This window comes from Puma concolor, chromosome B1 (assembly GCF_028749965.1).
Source record: "Puma concolor isolate L17-30 chromosome B1, mPumCon1.1.hap2, whole genome shotgun sequence".
Lineage (NCBI taxonomy): Eukaryota > Metazoa > Chordata > Mammalia > Carnivora > Felidae > Puma > Puma concolor.
In genome coordinates, this window is record NC_141670.1 from 175,123,777 (window position 1) to 175,148,084 (window position 24,308).

The 24,308-nt window shown below is 37.9% G+C and overlaps 1 protein-coding gene across 5 annotated transcripts; it reads left to right on the forward strand.

The window, feature by feature from the left end:
* The first annotated feature begins 15,048 nt into the window (after positions 1-15,048).
* TLR10 (toll like receptor 10) lies at positions 15,049-24,096 on the forward strand. 5 transcript variants are annotated; one of them, XM_086705236.1, is made up of 3 exons: positions 15,049-20,385; positions 20,861-21,091; positions 21,203-24,096. In XM_086705236.1, exon 3 carries the CDS (start codon positions 21,266-21,268, stop codon positions 23,693-23,695), a length of 2,430 nt encoding a protein of 809 aa, XP_086561362.1. In that variant the 5' UTR covers positions 15,049-20,385; positions 20,861-21,091; positions 21,203-21,265; the 3' UTR covers positions 23,696-24,096. The 5 variants fall into 5 exon arrangements, with proteins under 5 accessions (XP_086561362.1, XP_086561361.1, XP_086561360.1 ...); XM_086705235.1 differs by having other exon boundaries at positions 15,049-20,045; positions 20,271-21,091; XM_086705234.1 differs by having other exon boundaries at positions 15,049-20,045.
* Positions 24,097-24,308: the final 212 nt, after the last annotated feature.

Consider the following 24,308-nt stretch of genomic DNA (forward strand, 5'->3'; position numbering starts at 1 on the left):
AATCCTGAGATCATATGCTCTACTGACTGGGCCAGCCAGATGCTCCAAATTTCCCTTCTTTTAAATAAGGATGCCAATAATATTGTATTAGAGACCATTCTAATGACCTTATCTTAACTAATAACATCTACAACAACCTTATATCCAAATAAGGTCACGTTCTGAAGTACAGGGGTTTAAGCCTTCAACAAATGAATTTTGGGGAGCAAAATTCAACCCATTGCATCTTGCAAGTATAAAAAATCCTTAAAGAGAGTAATAGAGTCAGTTAAAGTTTATCTAACAAATTCAACATTTTAAGAATAGCAGTTATGTCAGTCCTGAATATAAATATCTGATCTCATAAATATTTTTAAGGGGGCTGCTAGAAGTTGAAATTGTATTGGTGGAATCCAAAGAATTCCAAGTTGGAAGATGAAGAATTCAGGTCAGGTCAAAGTATGAACAAATATATAGTAATGAAAATAATAAAGATTTCACAGGTAAATGAGAAAAAATATTGCAGAATGGGTAAATATTCAAGCACTGATTCAGAACATTTGGGTTTCAGTTCTAGCTCTATTACTTCCACTGCTTACTTGCAAAGACCTTGAACAATTTACTTAAACTTTCTAGGCCTAAATTTCATTATTTGTAAAATATGCCCTTAGAGTACCTAGCCAAGACCTTTAGATTTTGGTATGAATTAAAGACTGGTTACAATATGTGCCCCAACTGCACAGTTCACCTGGGCAAGGTTTCCAAATGGTTCTATTGAAGCCTTTTTCCTAGGATTGAGGTAAGAGGGAGCACATCTGATCTCTTCTTCAGGATAAATAGAACTCATAATACACCCCAAACTCTCCAAAAATCCTCTTCTAATCTTTAACTCCTCTCAGACTCTCCAACCCCATTTATTGACTATAAGTCAGCAAAGGGTTACAAAACCAGTTATCTAATCTCACACTTCACTCCAGAAGCCTTAACCAAATTGAGATTAAAATAGTACCATTTTTATCAGCCTGTTATACTAATGAGATTGCATTGAGATACTAATCAAATGGGCATTTTATATAGTGATAATAGGAGGGCAAAGTTTTTTGGGAATGTATATTAAGGGCTTTAAAATAATCATGTTCTTTGACCTGTAATTCTACTTCCAAAAATCTAGTCTAAGGAAGTAAGTTAAAATGTGGACAAAGTATGTTAATTGCAGAGTCATTGTTAACAGTGAAAAATTTGAAACATTCTAAATTTCTAACAATGGAGGAATATACTGTGTTTAGTAACATATTTTATAATCATTAAAAATAATGTATAGGGTTAAGATGATAAATTTTGTGTTATGTGTTTTTTACCACAATTTGAAAAAATAATGTATAGGAAGTTGTTTTTTATTAATAGAGAATGCTTATATTACAATATAAATGAAAAACACAGGATACAAAATATATGTATATCAAGGTTTCATATGTTAAAAGTATGCAGAGAAAGAGGACTAGATGAAAATATACAAAACATTATCATTGCTTCCCTGTGTTTGGTGCTTAGTTTTGCTTTTATACTTTTCTGTACTTGAAAATTTATAACCAACAAAAGGAAATTATATCAAAACTAAGTCTTAATCAGCTCCCAGATAGAAGGCAAGAAAACAATCTGGGGAGAGACAGTGTGGAAACAACAATCAGAAAAATGTCCAGGGCACACAGAGGGGAGTTATTCCCTATTCTAGAAATGCTCCTCTGAGAGGCAGCATTCACAGAGCCTCTCCAGGAACAAAGGAGACGACTGGTGCCATTTCCCTACCCCATCCCTCAGCATAAGCACAGAGCCACCTGAGGGAAGCAGCTCAGAGAGGACACTGACTGTCTAACTTGCTTACACCAAGGCCCACCCCTCTGTGCTGTTGCAGGACTGTTCTCAGTTAGGCTTGCCTCAGTCCCAGTAGAGTGGGCCCCTTCCCCAGAGGACCGGCACAAACCTCTGCCCACACCATATCTCCTGACCAGAGAGTTCTGCAGGGCCTCAATTCTGGTAGAGTTGGTGTCAGGTCTCATTTCACAAGCAGACCAGAGCACATTTAGATAATACTTGCCACATTCAGGCCAAGGACCAAACAGTGCCCATAGCAAGCAAGGAGAGCCTTTGCAGGTGACTGGCCTGAAGGATGGAGCAGCCAACACACAATAGCAGAGCACACACAGCACACACCAGAGACACTTCTTAAAGCACTAGGCCATGGGCACTATATGACCTCTCCTTCACAAGGCCATTACTTTCATGAGCAGGAGACAGAACTAGTTTTTCTAATACAGAGAAAAGACAGAGATTTATTCAAAATGCCAAGATGGAGGAATTTATCCCAAATAAAAGAACAAAATAAGGCCACAGCCAGAGCTCTAAGTGAAACATATATAAGTAACATGTCTGATGGAGAATTTAAAGCAGTGATGATGAAGATACTCACTGGGCCTGAGAAAAGAATATAAGACATCAGTGAGACATTTACCACAGAGATAAAAGAGTTAAGAAAGAATCAATCAGAGATGAAGAATGCAATAAATAAGATTGGAAATAGGTTACTGCAATGAACAGCAGACTGGAGATAGCAAAGGAATGAATTAGTGACAAAGAAGACAAAATAATGGAAAATAATGAAGCTGAACAAAAAAGAGAATGAAGAATTATGGAACATCAGAATAGATATAGGAAACTCAGTGACATTGATATTACAGGAGTATCCAAAAGAAAAAGAGAGAAAAGGGGGGAAGAAAATTTGAGAAAATAATAGCTGAAAACTTCCCTAATTTGGGGAAGGAAATGGAGATTCAGATCCAGGAGACACAAAGAATGCCCATTAAAATCAATAAAAGCAGGCCAAAAAGAAGACATATTGTAATTAAATTTGCAAAATATAGTGATACAGAAACAATTTTAAAAGCAGCAAGACAAAAGAAGTCCATAATTTATAAGGGAAAATCTGTAAGTCAAGCTGGATATTTCTCAACAGAAACTTGCAAGCAAGAAGGGAGTGGCATGATATCCTCAAAGTGCTGAATGGGAAAAGTCTGCAGCCAAGAAAGCTCTATGCAGCAAGGCTATCATACAGAATAGAAGGAGAGATAAAGTTTCCCAGAAAAACATAAATTAAAGGAGTTTGTGACCACTAAACCAGCTCTGCAAGAAATATTAAAGAGGACTCTGAGCATGAAGAAGAGACCAAAAGTGACAAAGACAAGAAAGGATCAGAAAAAATCTCCAGAAACAACAACAAAACAAGTAGTAAAATGGGAATAAATACATATCTATCAATAATTACTTGGAATGTAAATGGACTAAATGCTCCAATCAAAAGACATAGGGTGTCAGAAAGGATAAAAAAAAAAATGACCTATCTATATGCTGCCTACAAGAAACTCATTTTAGACCTAAAGACATGTACAGATTGAAAGTGAGGGGGTGGGGCGCCTGGGTGGCTCAGGTGGTTAAACGTCTGACTTCGGCTCAGGTTACAATCATGCAGTTCGTGAGTTCGAGCCCTGCGTCAGGCTGTGTGCTGACAGTTCAGAGCCTGGAGCCTGCTTTGGATTCTGTGTCTCCCTCTCTCTCTGCCCCTCCCCAGCTCACTATCTGTCTCTCTCTCTCAAAAATAAATAAACGTTAAAAAATATTAAAACAAAAAAGGTGAGGGGGAGAAGAAACATTTAACACTCAATTGGTTGTCAAAAGAAATCCAGAGTAGCAATACTTATATTTGGACAAACTAGAGTTTAAAACAAAGACTAGGGGCACCTGGGTGACTCAGTCAGTTGAGCTTCCGACTTCGGCTCAGGTCATGATCTCACTGTCTGTGAGTTCAAGCCCCGCGTCAGGCTCTTTGCTGACAGCTCAGAGCCTGGAGCCTTCTTCGGATTCTGTGTCTCCCTCTCTCTCTGACCCTCCCCCATTCATGCTCTGTCTCTCTCTGTCTCAAAAATAAACATTAAAAAAAATTAAAAAAAAAAAGCAAAGACTGTAACAGGAGACAAAGAAGGGCATTACATAATCATAAAGGGGACAATCCAACAAGAAGATAAAACAATTGTAGATATTTATGCACCCAACATGAAGCACCTATATATATAAAACATTAACAAAGGAACTAATTGATAATAACACAATAATAATAGAGGACTTTAACACCCCACTTACATGAATGGACAGATCATCCATATAGAAAATCAACAAGGAAACAATGGCATTGAATGACACACTGGACCAGATGGACATAACATATATTCAGAACATTCCATCCTAAAACAGCAGAATACACATTATACACATTCTTTTCATATACATATATACCATTCTCCAGAATAGATCACATATTAGGTCACAAAACAGGCCTCAACAAACACAAAAATATTGAAATCATACCATGCATCTTTTTGGACCACAACACTATGAAACTAGAAGTCAACCACAAGAAAAGATCTAGGAAGACCACAAATAATGGAAGTTAAATAACATGCTAGTAAACAATGAATGGGTCAACCAGGAAACCAAAGAAGAAATTTTAAAAATACATGGAAACAAATAGAAATTAAAACACAACAGTTCAAAATCTTTGGGATGTAACAAAAGTGGTCCTAAGAGGAAAGTATATAGCAATACAGGCCTATATCAGGAAGCAAGAAAAATCTCAAGTAAACAACCTAACCTTACACCAAAAGAAGCTAGAAAAAGAACAACAAATTAAGCTTAAAGCCAGAAGAAGGAAGGGAATAATAAAGAATTGAGCAGAAATAAATAATATAGAAACTAAAAAAAACACAATAGAACATAACGATGAAACCCTGGAGCTGGTTCTTTGAATCAAAATCAATAAAATTTATAAACCTCTAGCCAGACTTATCAAAAAGAAAAGAAAGGGGCGCCTGGGTGGCACAGTCGGTTAAGCGTCCGACTTCAGCCAGGTCACGATCTCGCGGTCCGTGAGTTCGAGCCCGCGTCAGGCTCTGGGCTGATGGCTCGGAGCCTGGAGCCTGTTTCCGATTCTGTGTCTCCCTCTCTCTCTGCCCCTCCCCCGTTCATGCTCTGTCTCTCTCTGTCCCAAAAATAAATAAACATTGAAAAAAAAAATTAAAAAAAAAAAAAAGAAAAGAAAAAGGACCTAGATAAATGAAATCACAACTGAGAGAGGAGAAATAACAACCAACACCACAGAAATACAATTATAAGAGAATATTATGAAAAACTATATGCCTACATTTTGGACAACCTGGAAGAAATGGACAAATTCCTAGAAACATATAAACTACCAAAACTGGGGGTGTCTGGATGGCTCAATCGGTTGAGCAGCCGACTTTGGCTCAGGTCATGATCTTGCCGTTTACCAGCTTGAGCCCCACATAAGGCTCTGTGCTGACAGCTCAGAGCCTGAAGCTTGCTTTGGCTTCTGTGTCTCCCTCTCTCTGCCCCATCCCCTGCTTGCCTGCTTGCACTCTGTCTCTAAAATAAATAAACATTTAAAAATTTTAATTAGTAATAATAGTAAGAATAATAAAAACCCTGACAAACAAAAGTCCAGGGCCAGATGGCTTCACAGGAAGAGTAAATACTTCTCAAACTGTTCCAAAAAATAGAGAAGGGAGCAAAATTTTCAAACTCATTCTATGAGGCCAGCAAAATGAGATAAAGACTCCACTAGAAATAGAACTATAGGCCAATATCCCTGGTTAAGATGGATGCAAAAATTCTCAATAAAATACCAGCAAACTGATTCCAACAATGCATTAAAAAAAGTCATTCACCATAATCAAGTGGGATTTATTCCTGGGTTGCAAGCGTGGCTCAATATTCACAAATCAATCAATATGATACATCACATTAATAAAAGGAAGGATGAGAACTATATAATTATTTCAATAGATGCATAGATAAAACATTTGACAAAGTACAACATCCATTCGTGATAAAAAAAAAAAAAAAACCTCAACAAAGTAGGTTTAGAGGGAACATACCTCAATATAATAGAGGCCACATATGAAAAAACCCATAGCTAATACCATTCTGAATGGGGAAAATCTGAGAGCTTTCCCTCTACAGTCAGGAACAAAACAAGGATATCTACTCTTCCCACTGTTATTTAACATAGTACTGGAAATTCTAGCCATAGTATTCAGAATACAAAAGGAAATAAAAAGCATCCAAATCAGCAAGGGAGAATTAAAATGTCCACTATTTGCAGATGACATGATACTCTATATAGAAAACCTGAAAGACTCCACCAAAAAAATTGCTAGAACTGGTAAACAAATTCATAAAGTTGCAGGATACAAAATCAATGTACAGAAATCTGTTGCATTTCCATACTCCAATAATGAAGCAACAGAAAGAGAAATTAATGAATCAATCCCAGTTACAATTGTACCCAAAAATGTAAGATACCTAGGAATAAACCAACCAAAGAAGTATAATATCTGTACTTTGAAAAGTATAAAACACTGATGAAGGAAATTGAAGATGACACAGAGAAATGGAAAAAAATTCCATGCTCATGGGTTGGAAAAGCAAATATTGTTAAAATGTCCCAAAGCAATCTACACATTTATTTTTTTAATGTGTATTTATTTATTTTGAGAGAGGAGAAAGGACACAAGCAGGGGGAGGGGCAGAGAAAGAGGGACAGAGAGAATCCCAAGCAGGCTCCATGCTGTCAGTGCAGAACCCAACATGGGCCTCGATCCCATGAACCATGAGATCATGACCTGAGCCAAAATCAAGAGTCAGATATTCAACTAGCTGTGCTACCCAGGTGCCCCAGCAATCTACACACTTAATGCAATCCCTATCAAAATACCGCCAGTATTTTTCACAGAGGTAGTTCTTTTACATAAAGAACTAGTAGAACAAAATAGAAAAGCACTAAATCCCAGTTGTTATATTGGCAATAAGATGGACAGTTCAAAAGAAGATTCGGTTGGAAAACAAACCAATGAAAAACTCTGACATTACTAATGCAACCCAAATATCACTATAGTTTCTAGTTTTTCCTTTTATTTTCAAGTAAAACCATTCAAGTCCCCAACCTGTGTAGTTACAGGAAAGCAGTGCCTCCTGAGGATTTCAGGAGTGTGCTGAATTTCCTGGCTACCTCTTTTTGAACTTTCTGTGGCTCCCCAGCACTTTGGACCTGCTCATCCCTGCTTTCCTTCACTGCCCCAAAGCTCTCTGATGGACTTCATCCTCACACTAGGACACAGTCACTTCTTGAATTCCACAAATTAACACCCATTCAAGTGGATGGCCACCCTTAATAAAGATCCATTATCAAAGTTAATCAACAAGGTCCCAGGCGCTATGTATTTGAGAGTCGGGGGAAGGAATGCTGCATATTGATGATGTGGTTAACAGGCAGGCCTACAAGGATGCTGACTTTTCTTCCAAGACAACTTGGAGATACTTCTTAGAACTTAAATAAGATAGCCCTGTCCCCCAAAGAAATTGAAGACTTGGAAAATATGCTAAGGGAAGTTTTAAGGAGTAAGAACGAAAGGATTGGGGCACCTGGGTGGCTCAGTCGGTTAAGCGTCTGATTTTGGCTCAGGTCACGGTCTCATGGTTTGTGAGTTGGTGTCCCACATTGAGCTCTCTGCTGTCAGCACAGAGCCTGCTTCAGATACTCTGTTCCCTCTCTCTCTCTGCGCCCCCCCCTTTAAGATAGACATTTAAAAAAAGAACAAAAGGATTAATTGCCAATGTAAGAGAAAAAATAAGAAATAAAAGCCTAAATCTGGGAAGTCCACCTACATCTAATAAGTATTCTAGACAGAGAAAATGGAGGAGGAGACATTGTCAAAGTAATAAAGGAAAGATATTCCATTGAAAGACATGAAACTCTTAACTACACCCAGCAAAATTAATAGTACATGGCACCACCTCTTGAAATTTTAGGATAATTTTAGAATAATGTTAGACAATGATCCAAAAATTTTCCAGAGAGAAGGAGAAATGCATATACAAGGAGTCACAAATTAAGATGGCATTACACTTCTCAACACCAGAAGCTAGAAAATAAAATTGTGTGGGGAAAATTATTTGGAACTTAGGAATTTAGAGACAGCCAAACAATTGATCAAATATGAAGGAGGACATTAAGCTCCTGCTCTAAATTAACCCTCAAAACACTTTTTCTTAGGAAATTACTGGAGTATGTGTTCCACTATAGCAGGTAAAAACCAAGAAAGACAATGTTATTAATTCTCTATGGTGTTTCAGCTATACAGATATAAAACACATAAATAACTTTAAGAACATAATAAATAGTAAATATCTAAAAAATAATTATGAAGTGATGAGGTTTGAGTATCTATTATTTTGTTTTTAATATAGTTTATTTAATTGCAAGCATATACAATTTAATTTTTAATAATAGTTGTTTTGGGCAACTGTTTCACAAAATGCTTAAAAATTAAAACTTTGCTCTTATGAGCTGGTATAACCCAGCTCTAGCACACCACTGGATATATTGGAAGATATCTGATTCAGTGTGTAATTTTTTCATATTCAATCAAAACATTGTAAGTATTTGGTTGAAAACAAAGAAATCTCGGGAGATTTCTCCTGTTGATGTGTCTTACAGGATGTTTGTTACATTATTGTGTTTCTCTATAACTTGGTCTAAAACAAACATTAAGTGGGGTGCCTGGGTGGCTCAGGCGGTTAAGTGTCTGACTCCTGATTTTGGCTCAGGCCATGATCTCATGGTCATGAGATCAAGCCCTGTGTCCAGCTGTGTGCTGAGCGAGAAGCCTGCTTGGGAGTCTCTCTCTCTCCCTCTCTCTCTATCCCTCGCTTACTCATGCTTTCTCTCTCTCAGAATAAATACAGAAACATTAAAAAAAAATACAACAAATATTAAGCAACCTATTAATAAAGCTATAATAATAATGGGCACCTGGATGAGAAACCCAGACTTCCCTCCTTTCCTTCTCTACTTTTTTTCCCTTTGCCACTCCTTTCTTTAGCTTATAAATTTTATTCCCCCCCCCCACCACTTATTTTTGATCTCCATTCCTATCCTGTCCCTTGTCTTCATCCTGATTTTCTCCATTTTGTTGTCCCCTGTTCTTTCCCCTATGTTTTTGTTTTCTCCTTTAGATTTGCTATCTTTTCTGCTTTTAAAAGCCTTCCATTTTCTCTTTCCTTTTTAAATTTTTTTTAAAAGCTTATTTATTTTTGAGAGAGAATTAGAGAGAGAGAGAGAGTGAGAGAGGGACAGTAGTATGAGTGGGGGAGGAGCAGAAAGAGAGGTAGACACAGAATCTGAATCAGGCTCCAGGCTCCACGCTGTCAGCACAGAGCTTGACATGGGGGGTTGAAACCATGAACCGTGAGCTCATGACCTAAGCCAAAGTTGGATGCTTAACCAACTAAGCCACCCAGATGCCCCTGTCTCTTTCCTTCTTTAATCTTTCTTATTTGCTTATCTTCCCTCTTCTTTCCCCCATTCTACCTCTAATATGTATATGTATATGTATACATAGGCTTATCCCTAATGCCTTTGGGGTAATTTCTGAGGACACAGGTCCAGATAGATGTTTCTACAATAGGGTCATTTGAAGAGTGAATAGGATTATTTGAGAAAGGGAGCAGGAGTTGGAATTAGAAGAGGTGAGGAAATGAGAAATATCAATATTTTGCATTAGTGGGGAAAATTCTGTGGGTGAACAGGAGTTCCAGTTTGTTGGCTAATTATAGGATGGTCATTAATTAGCTTAAGGCTCTAGCCCTATTTGTTCAATATGGTAACCACTAGCCATATTTGGCTGTCAAGTGCTTGAAATGTGACAAGTTTGAGTTGAATTGTGCTGGAAATGTAAAACACGTAGCAGACTTCTAACATGCTGAATGAAAAAAAAAAGAAATATCTTAATAGTTTTTATTTTGACTATATGTTAATATTTTGATACAATATATCAATTGATTCAATATATATTGAAACTAACTTAACCTGTTTCTTTTTGTCTCTTTAAATGTAGTTACTAGAAGAGCACCTGGGTGGCTTAGTCAGGTAAGCATCAGACTTCAGCTCAGGTCATGATCTCATAGTTTGTAGGTTGGAGCCCCATATCCGGCTCTGGGCTGACAGCATGAAACTTGGAGCCTGCTTTGGATTCTGTGGTCTCCCTCTCTCTCTGCCCCTCCCCTGCACATACTGTGTGTCTCTCTCTCAAAAATAAATAAACATTAAGCAAAATAAAATAAAATAAAATAAAATAAAATAAAATAAAATAAATATGGTTACTAGGTAACTTAAAGTTACTTGTGTGGCTTTCATCATCTATATTCTATTGGACAGTGCTGCTCTACTCGTTGATCATGAAGTATTTACCAAATCTCTGCAAAGTCTTTCTTTAGGTTTCCATTACATATTTAGGACCATTCAATTTATTTGTTCAAACAAAAATGTTTTCCCTTCCTTATACTTGTCAAGTATAGTAAATGAATGATAAAGTATTAGAATTTCCTAACCATGTGAGAATTTTGTTACCTTTTATTTTTGAGAAATATTAATTCAGAAAAAATACACTATGTCACTATTTTCTCTTACTGGTATTTCTAACTAAACTAGAGGAACTTTACTCAACACATACTTAGTACTAGACTATGAGCTAGCCTGCGGTGGCTTTAAGCAACCCCAGTCTCTTCCTTCCACCAGTTGGAAGCCTTGAAATACAGGACTTTCCTACCTGCCCAGATCAGGGACCTAGGCCTTACCAAAGGCAAGATGTAAAATAGGCCAGTATACTATCAGATATGGGTCCTCTGCCAAATAGAGATACTCCATTTTGGAGCTCCTTGGATACAAAGATTCAATAAGATTTCTTACCTTTGGGAAGTACCCTCATTATGAGCCTCTGTCCTCCCCATAAGCTATAACACTAAGAACAGGCTGTAGTAAGAAATGGAAGCAAAGGCAGCAATAAAGAGAAGCTGGCAGCAGAAAGAGGAGCAGATTAAGAAAGAGGAAGAGTCAAAGAGAAGTTGACTCATTACTAGAGTAGAGAACAGCCTTTGCCCACTTTGGAAGATACAATAAGATGGTCCAACCAGGGCTACTGTGTTAGCCATTTTTTTTTTTATAAGTTCTCTGTGAGATCTGGTAGCCTTCCTTACTTCTGGAGTATCTTTAAAATAAACCTCCAACCACCTAAGGTAACAAAGGGTTCTCTGTTCACTGGAACTTATATATGAAGGATATCTTAAGAGGGGAAAATTATGTGAAAGAGAGAGTGTATGTGTTTGTATGTGTGTGTGGAGGTGTTACCATGGCAGATATCTCCGAAGCTCAGAGTAAGAGAAGAGGGGAAAAAAGGGACGGATAAAGGGGAAAGATTTTTGAAGAGAATAAAAAAAAATTATACCCCCAAATTATCAGTGAATATGGTTTTGAGCTTACTGTTACTACTGCTAAGTGTAAATAAGGATTTAAATATTTAGAAATTCCAGATGAAGGCAGAGAGAGTAGTACATAAACTTTTGGTCACCTGGAATAGTGAAAACACTGTGGCCTTTGACTCAGACAGGCTCAGTTTTGAATCTTGACTCCATTTCTTACTGGATGATTACCTTGGGCAAGTTTCTTATTCTCTCTGGACTAGTTTCATCATCTGTCAAATGGGAATTATACGCAAGTTTTGTGGAGTTTCTGGTGAGGATTAGCCAATATCTTGTATGTAATACTTCCTATAATACTTCCTGTATTTACTTTAGAAAAGTAAATCAAGCTATCATGATGATGATGATGGCGATAATGACAGAATACTGCTTTAAAAAAATATTTATTTATTTTGAGAGAGACAGAGTACAAGCAGAAGAGGGGCAAAGAGACAGGGAGAGAGAAAATCCCAAGCAGATTCTGTGCTATCAGCACAGAGCCTGATGTGGAGCTCGATCTTACCAACTGTGTGACCATGACCTGAGCTGAGATCAAGAATTGGATGCTTAGGGGCGCCTGGGTGGCGCGGTCAGTTAAGCGTCCGACTTCAGCCAGGTCATGATCTCGCGGTCCGTGAGTTCGAGCCCCGCGTCGGGCTCTGGGCTGATGGCTCGGAGCCTGGAGCCTGTTTCCGATTCTGTGTCTCCCTCTCTCTCTGCCCCTCCCCCGTTCATGCTCTGTCTCTCTCTGTCCCAAAAATAAATAAACGTTGAAAAAAAAAAAAAAAAAAAAAGAATTGGATGCTTAACCGACTGAGCCACCCAGGTGACCCCAGAATACTACTGTTTAACTGGGCTCCACTTGTTTTTGATAAGTAAATTAAAAAATAAGTAAAGAAGGGGCACCAGGTGGCTCAGTCAGTTAAGTGTCTGTCTGACTCTTGATTTCAGCTCAGGTCATGATCTCATGGTTAGTGAGATAGAACCTGATATCAGGCTCTGCACTCACAGTGTGGAGTCTCTGTGGGATTCTCTCTCTTTACCCCTCCCCCCTCTCAAAATAAACAAATTTTAAAAAACAAGTAAAAGAAACTCCATTCACTGGCAGGGCAAAGTGTTTAAACATTTTGAGCTCTGAAAAAGGAAGAATATGCCTTTGGACAGCAAAAAAAAATATAAGTAATTTTTTCCATAAGAGGACCACAATAGAATGTGAGTGTCCTGATTATAGTGGTTTGAGAACTTCTGAAATGAAAGAGATTTTAGAGCTTAGTTTATCCAACAAACTAGGAATTCCCTCCCTGCACTCCTAATGGGTGTGCCTCCAGTTACCTATTTTTATAGACATGTTTGCATATGTTTAGTGTGCAGTAGACTGTTCATTTTCTGTTGTTGTTTTTCTCTATGCTGTTATTTATTGTATGGTTTCCTCCTAAAGTATGTGCAGAAATACATGCATTACATTTTTTTATGAAAAACCCCAATGTTATTATTTTGCTTTTGTTTTTATTTTTTTTTAGAGAGAGAGAGCACAAGTGGGGGAGAGGGGCAGAGGGAGAGAGAATCTTAAGCGGGCTCCATGCCCAGAGCAGAGCCTGATGCAGGGCTTGATCCCATGACCATGAGATCATGACCTAAGCCAAAATCAAAAGTAGTTGGATGCTTAACCAACTGAGCCACCCAAGCATCCCCCACCAATATTATTGTTTAAAAAAAAATCTCATTTTTAAGATTTTATTTACACTAAATATTTAGGTGACACTGCTGGATATCACCAGTGAAGATAAAAACTTCCAAATGGATTGTCCACAAGAGGAATGGCCAATTAAAAAATGAATGATTATAATAGGTTTATGTATATATGAAATTGGGAAGGGAGTACATTCTTAGAACAAGAATTTTTTTTTGAAGTTTATTTATTTATTTTGAGAGAGAGACAGCTCACATACAAATGGGGGAGGGGCAGAGACAGAGAGAAAGAGAGGGAGAATCCCAAGCAGGCTCTACAATGTCAGTGTGGAGTCCAAGGAGGGGCTTGATCTCAACCACAAGATCATGACCTGAGCCGAAATCAAGAGTCAGATACTTAACCGACTGAGCCACCCAGGTGCCCTGATCTGAACTTTGCAGGAAGGAACCTTCAAAGTGCTCTAAAATGCTTTGGGAAACAATATGGCAGTTCTGAAAAAAATTAATCCAAAAATTGCCATATGATCCAGCAATTCCACTTCTAGGTATAAACCCAATAGAATTGGAAGCAGGGACTTGAACCCCCATGTTCATAGGAATATTATTCACAATAGCCAAAAGGTGAAACAACCCAAATATCCATTGATGGATGAGTGGATGAAGAAATATGGTATATACACAAAATAAAATATTACTCAGCTTTAAAGAAGACAATTCTAATATATACCACAACAGGGAAGAACAGAGTCCTGCCTTACCATTCTTTAACAAGAGTTAGGAATAATTTTTTCTTTAACAAAACTTTCGATCTTGAAGTCAGAGTGAGAGCAGTTAGAGAAAGAAAGATACATAAAGGAACCAGAATGACAATGGAGGGTACATCACTGAGCCTTACCACCACTGCTATGTAGTGAGAAGGATTTCCTGAAGAACAGGTTTTGATCATGGAGGCCAGACTAGTCCAATATGAAAGGTGAAATGAGATACGTGTGGACCTCACTGTTTTCAACGAAAGTATTAGAAACATTTTTGGTTTTTTTGTTTGTTTTAGTTATTACTAGACCAGAAAGGGTAACTGGGCCCCAAAGAACTCTCATCAAGGGAGGTGAGATTTCAGAGAACAGACTGGAATAATTTCCACCCTGCCACCCCAACCAGAGAATGAAGTCCCAGGAAGCTATAGAGATGTGCCCTCTTAAAAGGTTAGATAAGGAGTCAACAATAAGTTTAATTGGGCAATCACCCTTTAAAGACTGTGACAGTTACACCAGGTAGTCACGCAACTGTGGCCAGATTTGAGGCAGGAGGGCTGAGATGATGAGTGTAGAATGCTTCTAGCATTACCAGTGAGTTTTGAGGTGGCTCAGTTATTAGAAGACAGAGAGAGAGAGAGACAGAGAGAGAGAGAAGGAAATTCTGAGACACATTACAACATGGAAGAACCTCGAAAACATTACACACTAAGCCAGTCACAAAAGGGCAAACATTGCATGATTCCACTCATATGAAGTGCCTAAGGTAGTCAAACTCCTGCAGAGAATGTAATAGTGGACCCCATGGGTGGAGAGGAAGGGGAATGTGGAGTTATTGTTTAATGAGTCTAGAGCTTATGGTTGGGAAGATGAGAAGATCTACAGATAGACAGTGTGATGGTTGCACAACCATATGAATGTACTTGATGGCACCACACTTAAAAATGATTAGGGGTGGGGGCACCTGGGTGGCTCAGTCAGTGAAGCGTCTGACTTTGGCTCAGGTCATGATCTCACGATTTGTGAGTTCGAGCCCTGAGTGGGGCTCTGTGCTGATGGCCTGGAGCCTCTTTCCGATTCTGTGTCTCCCTCTCTCTCTGCCCCTCCCCCGTTCATGCTCTGTCTCTCTCTGTCCCAAAAATAAATAAACGTTGAAAAAAAAAAAATTTAGAACCTGCAGCCTGCTTCAGATTCTGTGTCTCCCTCTCTCTCTCTCTCTGTCTGCCCCTCGCCTGCTCATGTATGCGCACGTGCTGTCTCTCAAAAATAAACAAACATTAAAAAAGCCTTTTTTAAAAAGGCCACCATTTTGTTAAGTTATTGAAGGGATTGAACAAGATAGTGTATGGAAAACATTTAGCTCTATGCCAGGCACATAGGTGACACCCAAAAAATGTCATTCTTGCTCTTTCTTATGTTGCAAAGATTGTACAACATGCTATAGGTTTTAACCCTTTCTCTACTTTTTTGCATCACTGGGAAAAGAAAAGTTAGATGGTTAAGTATTCTTTGATAAATCACTAATAGTCATTTCATAGTGTCTTTTGATTTGGATTTTTAAATCATAAGCTATTAAAAGTCATTCTCTTTTTTACCTATTTTCAGCAGAGTAGTAATAGTAGGAGGAGTATGATAAAAATATGCAATACATATTGAATGCATCTTTCATAAAAATTTTATGTTATACTTTTTAAAATGTTGTAATGAAATGCCATAGTGCACATGCATTGACTGAGAGATAGGACCTTTTTATTTTCTTACATTAAGGAAAGTTCAAAAGAGTTAGTTCCTCTCCCTTCTTTAGAATAAATTACAGATGAGGTTGTGGTATTGGGTAGGGAGAAGAGGTGAGTAATGTATAGAGATCATGACACCTCCTTTCAGGGGATTCTAGAAGTAGCAACTAGGTTAGATATTGTCGCATTTTTCAAGGGCTTATAGCCTCCGAACCTAGGGGCTTTAAGTAAGCTGCTAAAAATTTAATTACTCTGTGAGATGATGATGTTAAAAACACTTTTGTCAGTTTAATGACTATAACTGTCAGTGTCCTGCCAAGCCACATTGGATCCTGAGACAAAAGCAAAATTCAGTAATACTGATCCTGTCTTCACGAAAATTTTTGATATTTTGTTCATTGTGAATTTTTATGTTAAAATTAATTTTAAAATATTCCATTAAAACATTGTTTATCTTGATTCTTGAATTTCTTGACACTCCTTAAAATTTGTGTCTGAAATCACCCTACCCTTGGCCTAGATAACTGCTACCATTTGAATAAGCCACACATGGCAACAGTGATTTATATACGTGATCTCTTGTGCCTCTGCACAAAATTTATTTTATAGATGAAAAATTGAACCTTTCAGCAGTTAAATAAATAGTCTAGGTTAACACAGGCAGTAAATGACTAAGATAGGACTTGAACACAAATCTATCAGTCCCCAACACCAAACTCATGATCTGACCATCATGTACTACACCATATCAGGAATTCACAACACAAATTCATTCATTCAACACACATTCTTGAGAACATATTATGTGCCATCATGTGCTAAGAGATACAGAATTGAATTTATTTATTTATTTTAAAAGACTTTATTTTTCAAAGTAATCTCTACACCCTATGTGGAGCTCGAACTCAAAACCCTGAGATCAAGGGTCACACACTTCAACAACTGAGCCGGCTAGGCACCCCTCATTCATAGATACATTTAAAAAGTATTTACTGAGCATGTGCTTTGTGCACTATTCTATTAGGTGGGGATACAGAAGTGAAAAAGCTCATCAGCTCCTTTCTTCTCTCATGGGTGTAAGATGTGGAAGAGACAGTCAATAAACAAGTGCTCTGTTTTGAAGAGAAATAAAATAAGGTGATGTGAACTAATAGCAAGTCTGGCCAGTTTAGATTAGGTAGATGGTCAAGTCAGGACTCTTAGAGGAGATAAACTTTTTTTTTCAAAAATTTTTTTATTGCTGAGAGAGAGACAGAGTGTGAGCAGAGGAGGGGCAGAGGGAGAGGGAGACACAGAATTCGAAGCAGGCTCCAGGCTCTGAGCTGTCAGCACGGAGCCTGACGCGGGGCTCAAACCCACAGACCGTGAGATCATGACCTGAGCCAAAGTCGGAGGCTCAACCAACTAAGCCACCCAGGTGCCCTTAGGAGATAAACTTTTTAAGCCAAGATCTAAATGAGAAGAGAGATCCAGCCAAGGAAGGGTTGGGAAAGAGTAACCCAAGGGAGAGGGGGGCGGGAAATCCAGTGCAAAGTCCTAAGGTCAGAGTGAGTATAGTTGTGGCCAGGGAGCAAAAAGAAGGACAGTATGACTGGAGTGTAGAGGGCCAGGAGAAGGGTGGTATGAAGAGAGATCCTAGAAAGAAGCAAGAGCAGCTCATGGAGAGTGTTATAAACCAATTTCATGTGTTTGGGTTTTATTCTAAATGTAACAGTATGTAGTTAGGACATAGGTTGGCTGCTGTAACAAAATATAGTGGCTTAAACAAGACAGGGCTCAACAGAATGGTTCAGTCCATGTCAGTCCTTATAAGTAATTGATATAAAACCTAAACTGTGTGGCATTTGCAGACTTACTCATTAGGTTCCTTGGACTCTATGATGGGAAAGTTTAAAGAATCAGTATGACTTAGTGAGATATAATTTTATTATGATTAGTTTATTACAAGATATTTTGAAAACAAATTTACCTTGACTCACCCTAGAGAGACAAGGTAGCTGAGGGGCTAAGACACCAGGCACTGGACTCACCATCTATTAACTTTGTGACTCTGAGACAGTCATATGACCTCTCTAAGCACCACCTTCCATATCTGTGAAAGGTGAACTGCGGTAGCAGTGATGCTGTAAGGCTGTTGTTGTAAGGATCAAGCTATATACAATTAGTATTACATAGCTCAATGAATGTTAGTGGTTGTTATTAAAAAGACATCAAGTGGCCACTGCCTCATTTGCATGACAGAGTCAGTATGGAGTGGAGATGCTATCTGCCTTGAATAGATATAAATGTATGGATTCATCACCCAGGACAAGTTACTAAGGTCATCCTAAAGGTGGGCAATGGATTAATGTTATGGTACTGGTAACAAATTTATTTTCCCATATTTTTAAAGTCTGGAAAATTATCATGAACATAAAGTTGTATTATAGGGGCTCTTTTTTTTATGTTCATGGTTTGTTCTTATATTGATCATTGGATGCTATATTAAGTGTCATATAAAAAGGAGTGACCAAGAAAAGGCTACCTGGGATAAATTGGAAGAATATTCTCAGTGGAAAGGTGAAAACCCCAGGCCAGTTCCAGGTTACCATCTTCTCAACCCCATTCCCCACCCAGTGTCTTTTGTGCTTTCTTCCCCTGAGCACACAATGGACAAGGAATATCAAAATCAAAGTTTTCTCTTTACAGTCATGTCACAAGATGGTCAAGCATTTCTGTATCCATTTTTCTATATTCTACAAAATAGTTTTATAAAGTATTTCATTTTTAAGTTATTTTGGGAAATGTCCACATTTTCTAGAATTTCTAAACAACAACGACAAACTTAGGCAGGTTCTAGAGAAAGAAAAATCTAGATGAGCATGAGGTAATATTCCAGGTGTCCTCTTGTATGAGTTCTGCCTGTTTTGTCCCCCCACCATGCCTTCATACATATTATCTCATTTATTTATCTTGAAACTCTGGGAGGGGAGTACTATTTCCTGCATTTTACAGATGAGGAAACTCATGGATGCAGAATTCTGAGGACTTTGAGAGAAGAGTCAGACTTCAAGTTGTTTGGACACAGAACAGAGGCAATTAAAGAACTAAGTTTTTCATAATATTCATTATTCAATATATTTATTAAGTACCCACTCTGCTGGGAACTTTTCTGGGCACTGGGGCTATAGCAGTGAATAAAACAGATAGAACTTCTGTTCCTACATAGCTTACATTCTAGTAAGGGGTAAGAAAAGAGAGTCTATAAAAAAATAATAAATGTGCATGTTAGGTGGTGAGAAGGGCTAGAAAGAAAAATAACTTTTTGGGGCACCTGGGTGGCTCAGTTGGTTAAGCATCTGACTTCAGCTCAAGTCATGATCTTGCAGTTCACGACTTCAAGCCCCACATCAGGCTCTGCTGATAGCTCTGAGCTTGGAGCGTGCTTTGAATTGTGTGTCTCCCTCTCTCTCTCTCTGCCCCTCCCCTGCTCATGCTCTGTCTCTCTCTGTCTCTCAAAAATAATGAACATAAAAATGTTTTTTAAAAAAGAAAAGAAACATAACTTTAAGATAAGGAGAATAGAGAGTGGGGAGTGATATTTTGTAGAGGGTGGTCAAAAAAGTCTCTCTGATGTGGTGATCTTCATGCAGAGATGTGAAGGGAGTGAGGGAGCATGCCACTTGTCATCTAGGGAAAGTGTATTTTGGAAAAAGAACAGCAAATCCAAGTTCAAAAATCTGATGTGGGAGCATGCTTGGAAAGTGTAAGGAATGACCAGACTAGAGTTGGAGAAATGGGTTGAAGATGTCAGCTGTTGCAAGGACTCAGGATTTTCCTCCAGTTGAAATAAGAAAATAGTGGAGGATTTGTACTAGAAGAGGGTCAGATTCTGATGTACATTTTAAAGATTCCTCTGTTTGTTGGGTGGAAATGACTGAAGAGGCACAAGGTTGATAGGAAAGACCCCCTGGGTCTCTATCAAAAAGTGGTTAGATTCTAATATTAAATTTGTAAACTCTTAAACTTTATGTCTTCCTACACCATGCACTGGGAAAACACCAAGGTGAGGTAAGTACCTTGGTGAGAGTTTTCCTGCTTAATACATGCGTGTATATTCTGCTTAATACATGTGCCCAATACACACCAACCCTCACTTTCCTCAGGCTGGTCACTCCCACAGAACAGCAGGAGGAACAAAAGATATAATACTTCATGGGAAGATATGGTGTAGTGAGACCTCTCTGCTGTTCATGCTATCCCATTGTTCTGAGAAGCTATGTGGTGTGTGTGCCCATGTACCTGTGCAGACATGGTGTATATATTTTGGCACTGTAGAAAGCCCCCAAGAAATGGAAACTGTTATTATCATTATTTCTCTTATTTGTCAGTGATCCAGATTGCTGTTGCCACCAACCTGAAGACATATGGAACCATAAGGACATGAACAATTCTGTTTATTTCTGTTTTAGACCTTCCATGTGTATGGGTAAGCATTGTTGAAAATCAGATATTAGCTCAAAGGACTCTCTATGTCCACAAATGTAAAAGTTGAGGAACAATTCCTTGACGTTAATTCAGGAGCCCATAGTATTTGGTAATAACAAAGTACCTTCATTGAGAGTTTAAATCTTGCACAAAAACTGCACATAGATGTTTATAGCTGCTGTATTCATAATTGCCAAAACTTGGAAGAAACCAACATGTCCTTCAGTAGGTGAATGGATAAACAAACTATGGTACATCCGGATAATGGAATACTATACTGTGCTAAAAGGAAACAAACTATCAAACTATGCAAAGAATGGAGGAACTTTAAATGCATACTAGTAAGTAAAATAAGCCAATCTGAAAAAGCTATATACTGTATGTTTCCAGCCAAATGACAGTCTGAAAAGGACAAAACTATGGAGACAATAAAAATATCAATGGTTCTAAAGGGTTGTGGAGTACAAGGAAGATGAATAGGCAGAGCATAGAGGATTTTTAGGGCAATGAATGTATGCATAATGATGAATGCATGCCACTATACGTTTGTCCAAACTCATAGAATGTCCAACACCAAGAGTGAACAATAATGTCAATTGTGGACTTTGAGTGATTATATTGTGTCAATGTAGGTCCATCTATTGTAACAAGTGTGCCATACTGATGGAGAATGTTGCTAACTGGGGAGGCCATGCAGGTGTGGCGGTTGGGGGGATATGGAAAAATTTCTATACTTTCTCCTCAATCTTTCTGTGAGCCTTAAACTTCTCTAAAAGAATAAAATCTTAAAATTTTTCACTTTCAATTTTCTTAAAGCCTTCAGGCTATCCAAATGGGATGCAAGGGAGTGTTGAATATGGCATGGCAATGAAATTCCGAAGTTGAACTGGGAGAAGGGCACTTCTGCCAACTATTATATGTATCCCTTCTGGGAATTCTGACTTGCCTCAGTGATGGGGATATGCACAGCAACTGGCTTGGAAATCTGTAAGCCAAACTCTCAGATCATGTCATGATCTCAGATCATGTCAAAGACTCAATATACAGGTTAGAACTCTGTTCCAAACTCTTGGTGAATATAGTGAATTTTGGGCATCAAAAATAATCCTGTAGGATTTAAAAAATGACATAACCATTTAACATTATATATCTTTCTAGGATTTTGAACTCATCTTCATCATCCATATGAAGGAACCAAGTGATTGAATCCTTGGAATTACAATGACACTTATCAGAAGCGTTTATGTATTTTGTAGTATTGTTATGTCAGTGCCGGGCTACACGTCAAAGCCACCAGAAGACAGGGAATTGACAACCAACTGCTCCAACATGTCCCTAAGAAAGGTTCCTGCAGACTTGAGCCCAACCACAACCACACTGGATTTATCCTACAACCTCCTTTCTCAGCTTCAGAGTTCAGATTTTCGTTCTGTCTCTAAACTGAAAGTTTTGATTCTATGCCATAACAGAATCCAAGAGCTGGATATCAAGACCTTTGAATTCAACAGAGAGTTAAGATATTTAGATTTGTCTTACAACAGATTGAAGATTGTAACTTGGTATTCACTGGCAGGTCTCAGACATTTAGATCTTTCTTTCAATGACTTTGACAGCGTGCCTATCCATGAGGAGGCTGGCAACATGTCACATCTGGAAATCCTGGGTTTGAGCGGGGCAAAAATACGAAAATCAGATTTCCAGAAAATTGCTCATTTGCATCTAAATACAGTCTTCTTAGGATTAAGAAGTCTTTCTTATTATGAAGAAGGTAGCCTGCCCATCTTAAACACAACAAAACTTCATATTGTTTTACCAATGAACACAAATTTCTGGGTTCTTTTGCGTGACGGAATCAAGACTTCAAAAATACTAGAAATGACAAACATAGATGGCAAAAGCCAATTTTCAAGTTATGAAACTCAACAAAATCTTACTTTAGCGAATTCCAAGACATCTATTCTATTGCTTAATAAAGTTGATTTACTCTGGGACGACCTTCTCCTCATCTTCCAGTTTGTTTGGCATACATCAGTAGAATGCTTCCAAGTCCAACATGTGACTTTTGGAGGCAAGGTTTATCTTGACCATAATTCATTTGATTACTCAAATACTGCAATGAGAACTATAAAATTGGAGCACATACAGTTCAGAATTTTTTATATTCCACAGGAAAGGGTCTACTTGCTTTTTACCAAAATGGATATAGAAAACCTGACTATATCAGATGCACAAATGCCACACATGCGGTTTCCTAATTATCCTACAAGATTCAAACATTTAAATTTTGCTGATAATATCTTAACAGATGACCTGTTTAAGCAACCTATCCAATTGCCTCATTTGAAAACTTTAATTTTGAAGGGCAATAAATTGGAGACACTTTCTTTAGTGAGTTTCTTTGCCAACAACACATCCTTGAAGCACTTAGATCTCAGCCAGAATCTGTTACAATATGAAAATGATGAAAATTGCTTTTGGCCAGAAACCTTGATCACTATGAACCTGTCATCCAACAAATTTGCTGATTCTGTTTTCAGGTGCTTGCCCAGAAGTATTCAAATACTTGACCTGAATAATAACAAAATTCAAACTGTCCCTAAAGAGATTATTCATCTGAAGTCTTTGCGAGAACTAAATCTCGCATTTAACTTTCTAACTGATCTTCCTGGGTGTAGTCATTTCAGAAAACTCTCAATTCTGAACATTGAAATGAACTTAATTCTCAGCCCATCTCTGGATTTTTTCCAGAGCTGTCAGGAAGTTAAGACTCTGAATGCAGGAAGAAATCCATTCCGGTGTACCTGTGAATTAAGAGATTTCATTCAGCTGGAAAAATATTCACAGGGCATGATGATTGGATGGTCAGATTCATATATCTGTGAATACCCTTTGAATCTAAAGGGGACTCGGTTAAAGGATGTTCATCTTCCTGAATTATCTTGCAACACAGCTCTGTTGATTGTCACCATTGTGGTTATCATGCTAGTTCTGGGGACGGCTATGGCCTTCTGCTGCCTCTACTTTGATCTGCCCTGGTATCTCAGGATGCTAGGTCAGTGGACACAGACATTGCAGAGGATTAGGAAGACAACCCAAGAACAACTCAAGAGAAATGTCCAGTTCTATGTGTTTATTTCATACAATAAACATGATTCTACCTGGGTGAAGCATGAATTAATTCCCAATCTAGAGAAAGAAGAGAACTTGATTTGCCTTCATGAAGGAAACTTTGATCCTGGCAAGAGCATTACTGAAAATATCACGAACTGCATTGAGAAAAGCTGTAAGTCCATCTTTGTTTTGTCTCCCAAATTTGTCCAGAGTGAGTGGTGCTATTATGAACTTTACTTTGCCCACCAAAATCTCTTCCATGAAAATTCTGATTACATAATTTTTATCTTGCTAGAACCCATTCCACTCTACTGTATTCCTACCAGGTATCCTAAGCTGAAAGCTCTTATGGAAAAGAAAGCATACTTGGAATGGCCCAAAGATAGGCGTAAATGTGGACTTTTTTGGGCAAAACTTAGAGCTTCTATTAATGTTAATTTATTAGAAACCAGAGAGATGTGTGAACTACAGACATTTGTGGAGCTGAATGAAGAGTCTCAAGGTTCTGTAATCTCTCTGATAAGAACAGACTGCCTATAAAAATCCTCCCTTCCCGTAGGGAAATGGGCCTTGCATACACCATGGGGATAGAAATTGATACAGCCTTTATGATGGTTATTTGGCAATATCATTTCAATGAAAAATGACTACTTTTATGTCACTTCCTCGAAGGATTTCTAAGAATGTATCCTACAGAAATACAAGTTTGCAAAGGCTTCTATAAAACGGTGTTCATCCCAGAATTATTTGTAATACTGAAAAATTGAAAACAGCTCATGTTTCCACAGAATAAAAACGAATTCAATAAATTATAGTTCATTAATGCGATAAAATGTTACACAGCCATTAAAAAGAATGAGGTAGTTCTATATTTACTGGTATGGAGAAAATTATATTAATATGGTGGTTTATATATTGAAATAAAAGTCTAAATGAATCTATATTCAGTACTTTGGCATACTTTGGTATACTTTGGCGATTTCACTTTGGTATAGTAACAGTGGTTTAGGCCTGGGAGGTTATATTACAGAAAACTTTTGGTTTCTATGTTGTATATTTCCATAATGTTGGAGTTGCTTAAGTGAATCTATATTTCTTTATTAGGTAGAAAAAACAAGAAAGATAATGTTTAAAGCCTACGCATCCTATTTTG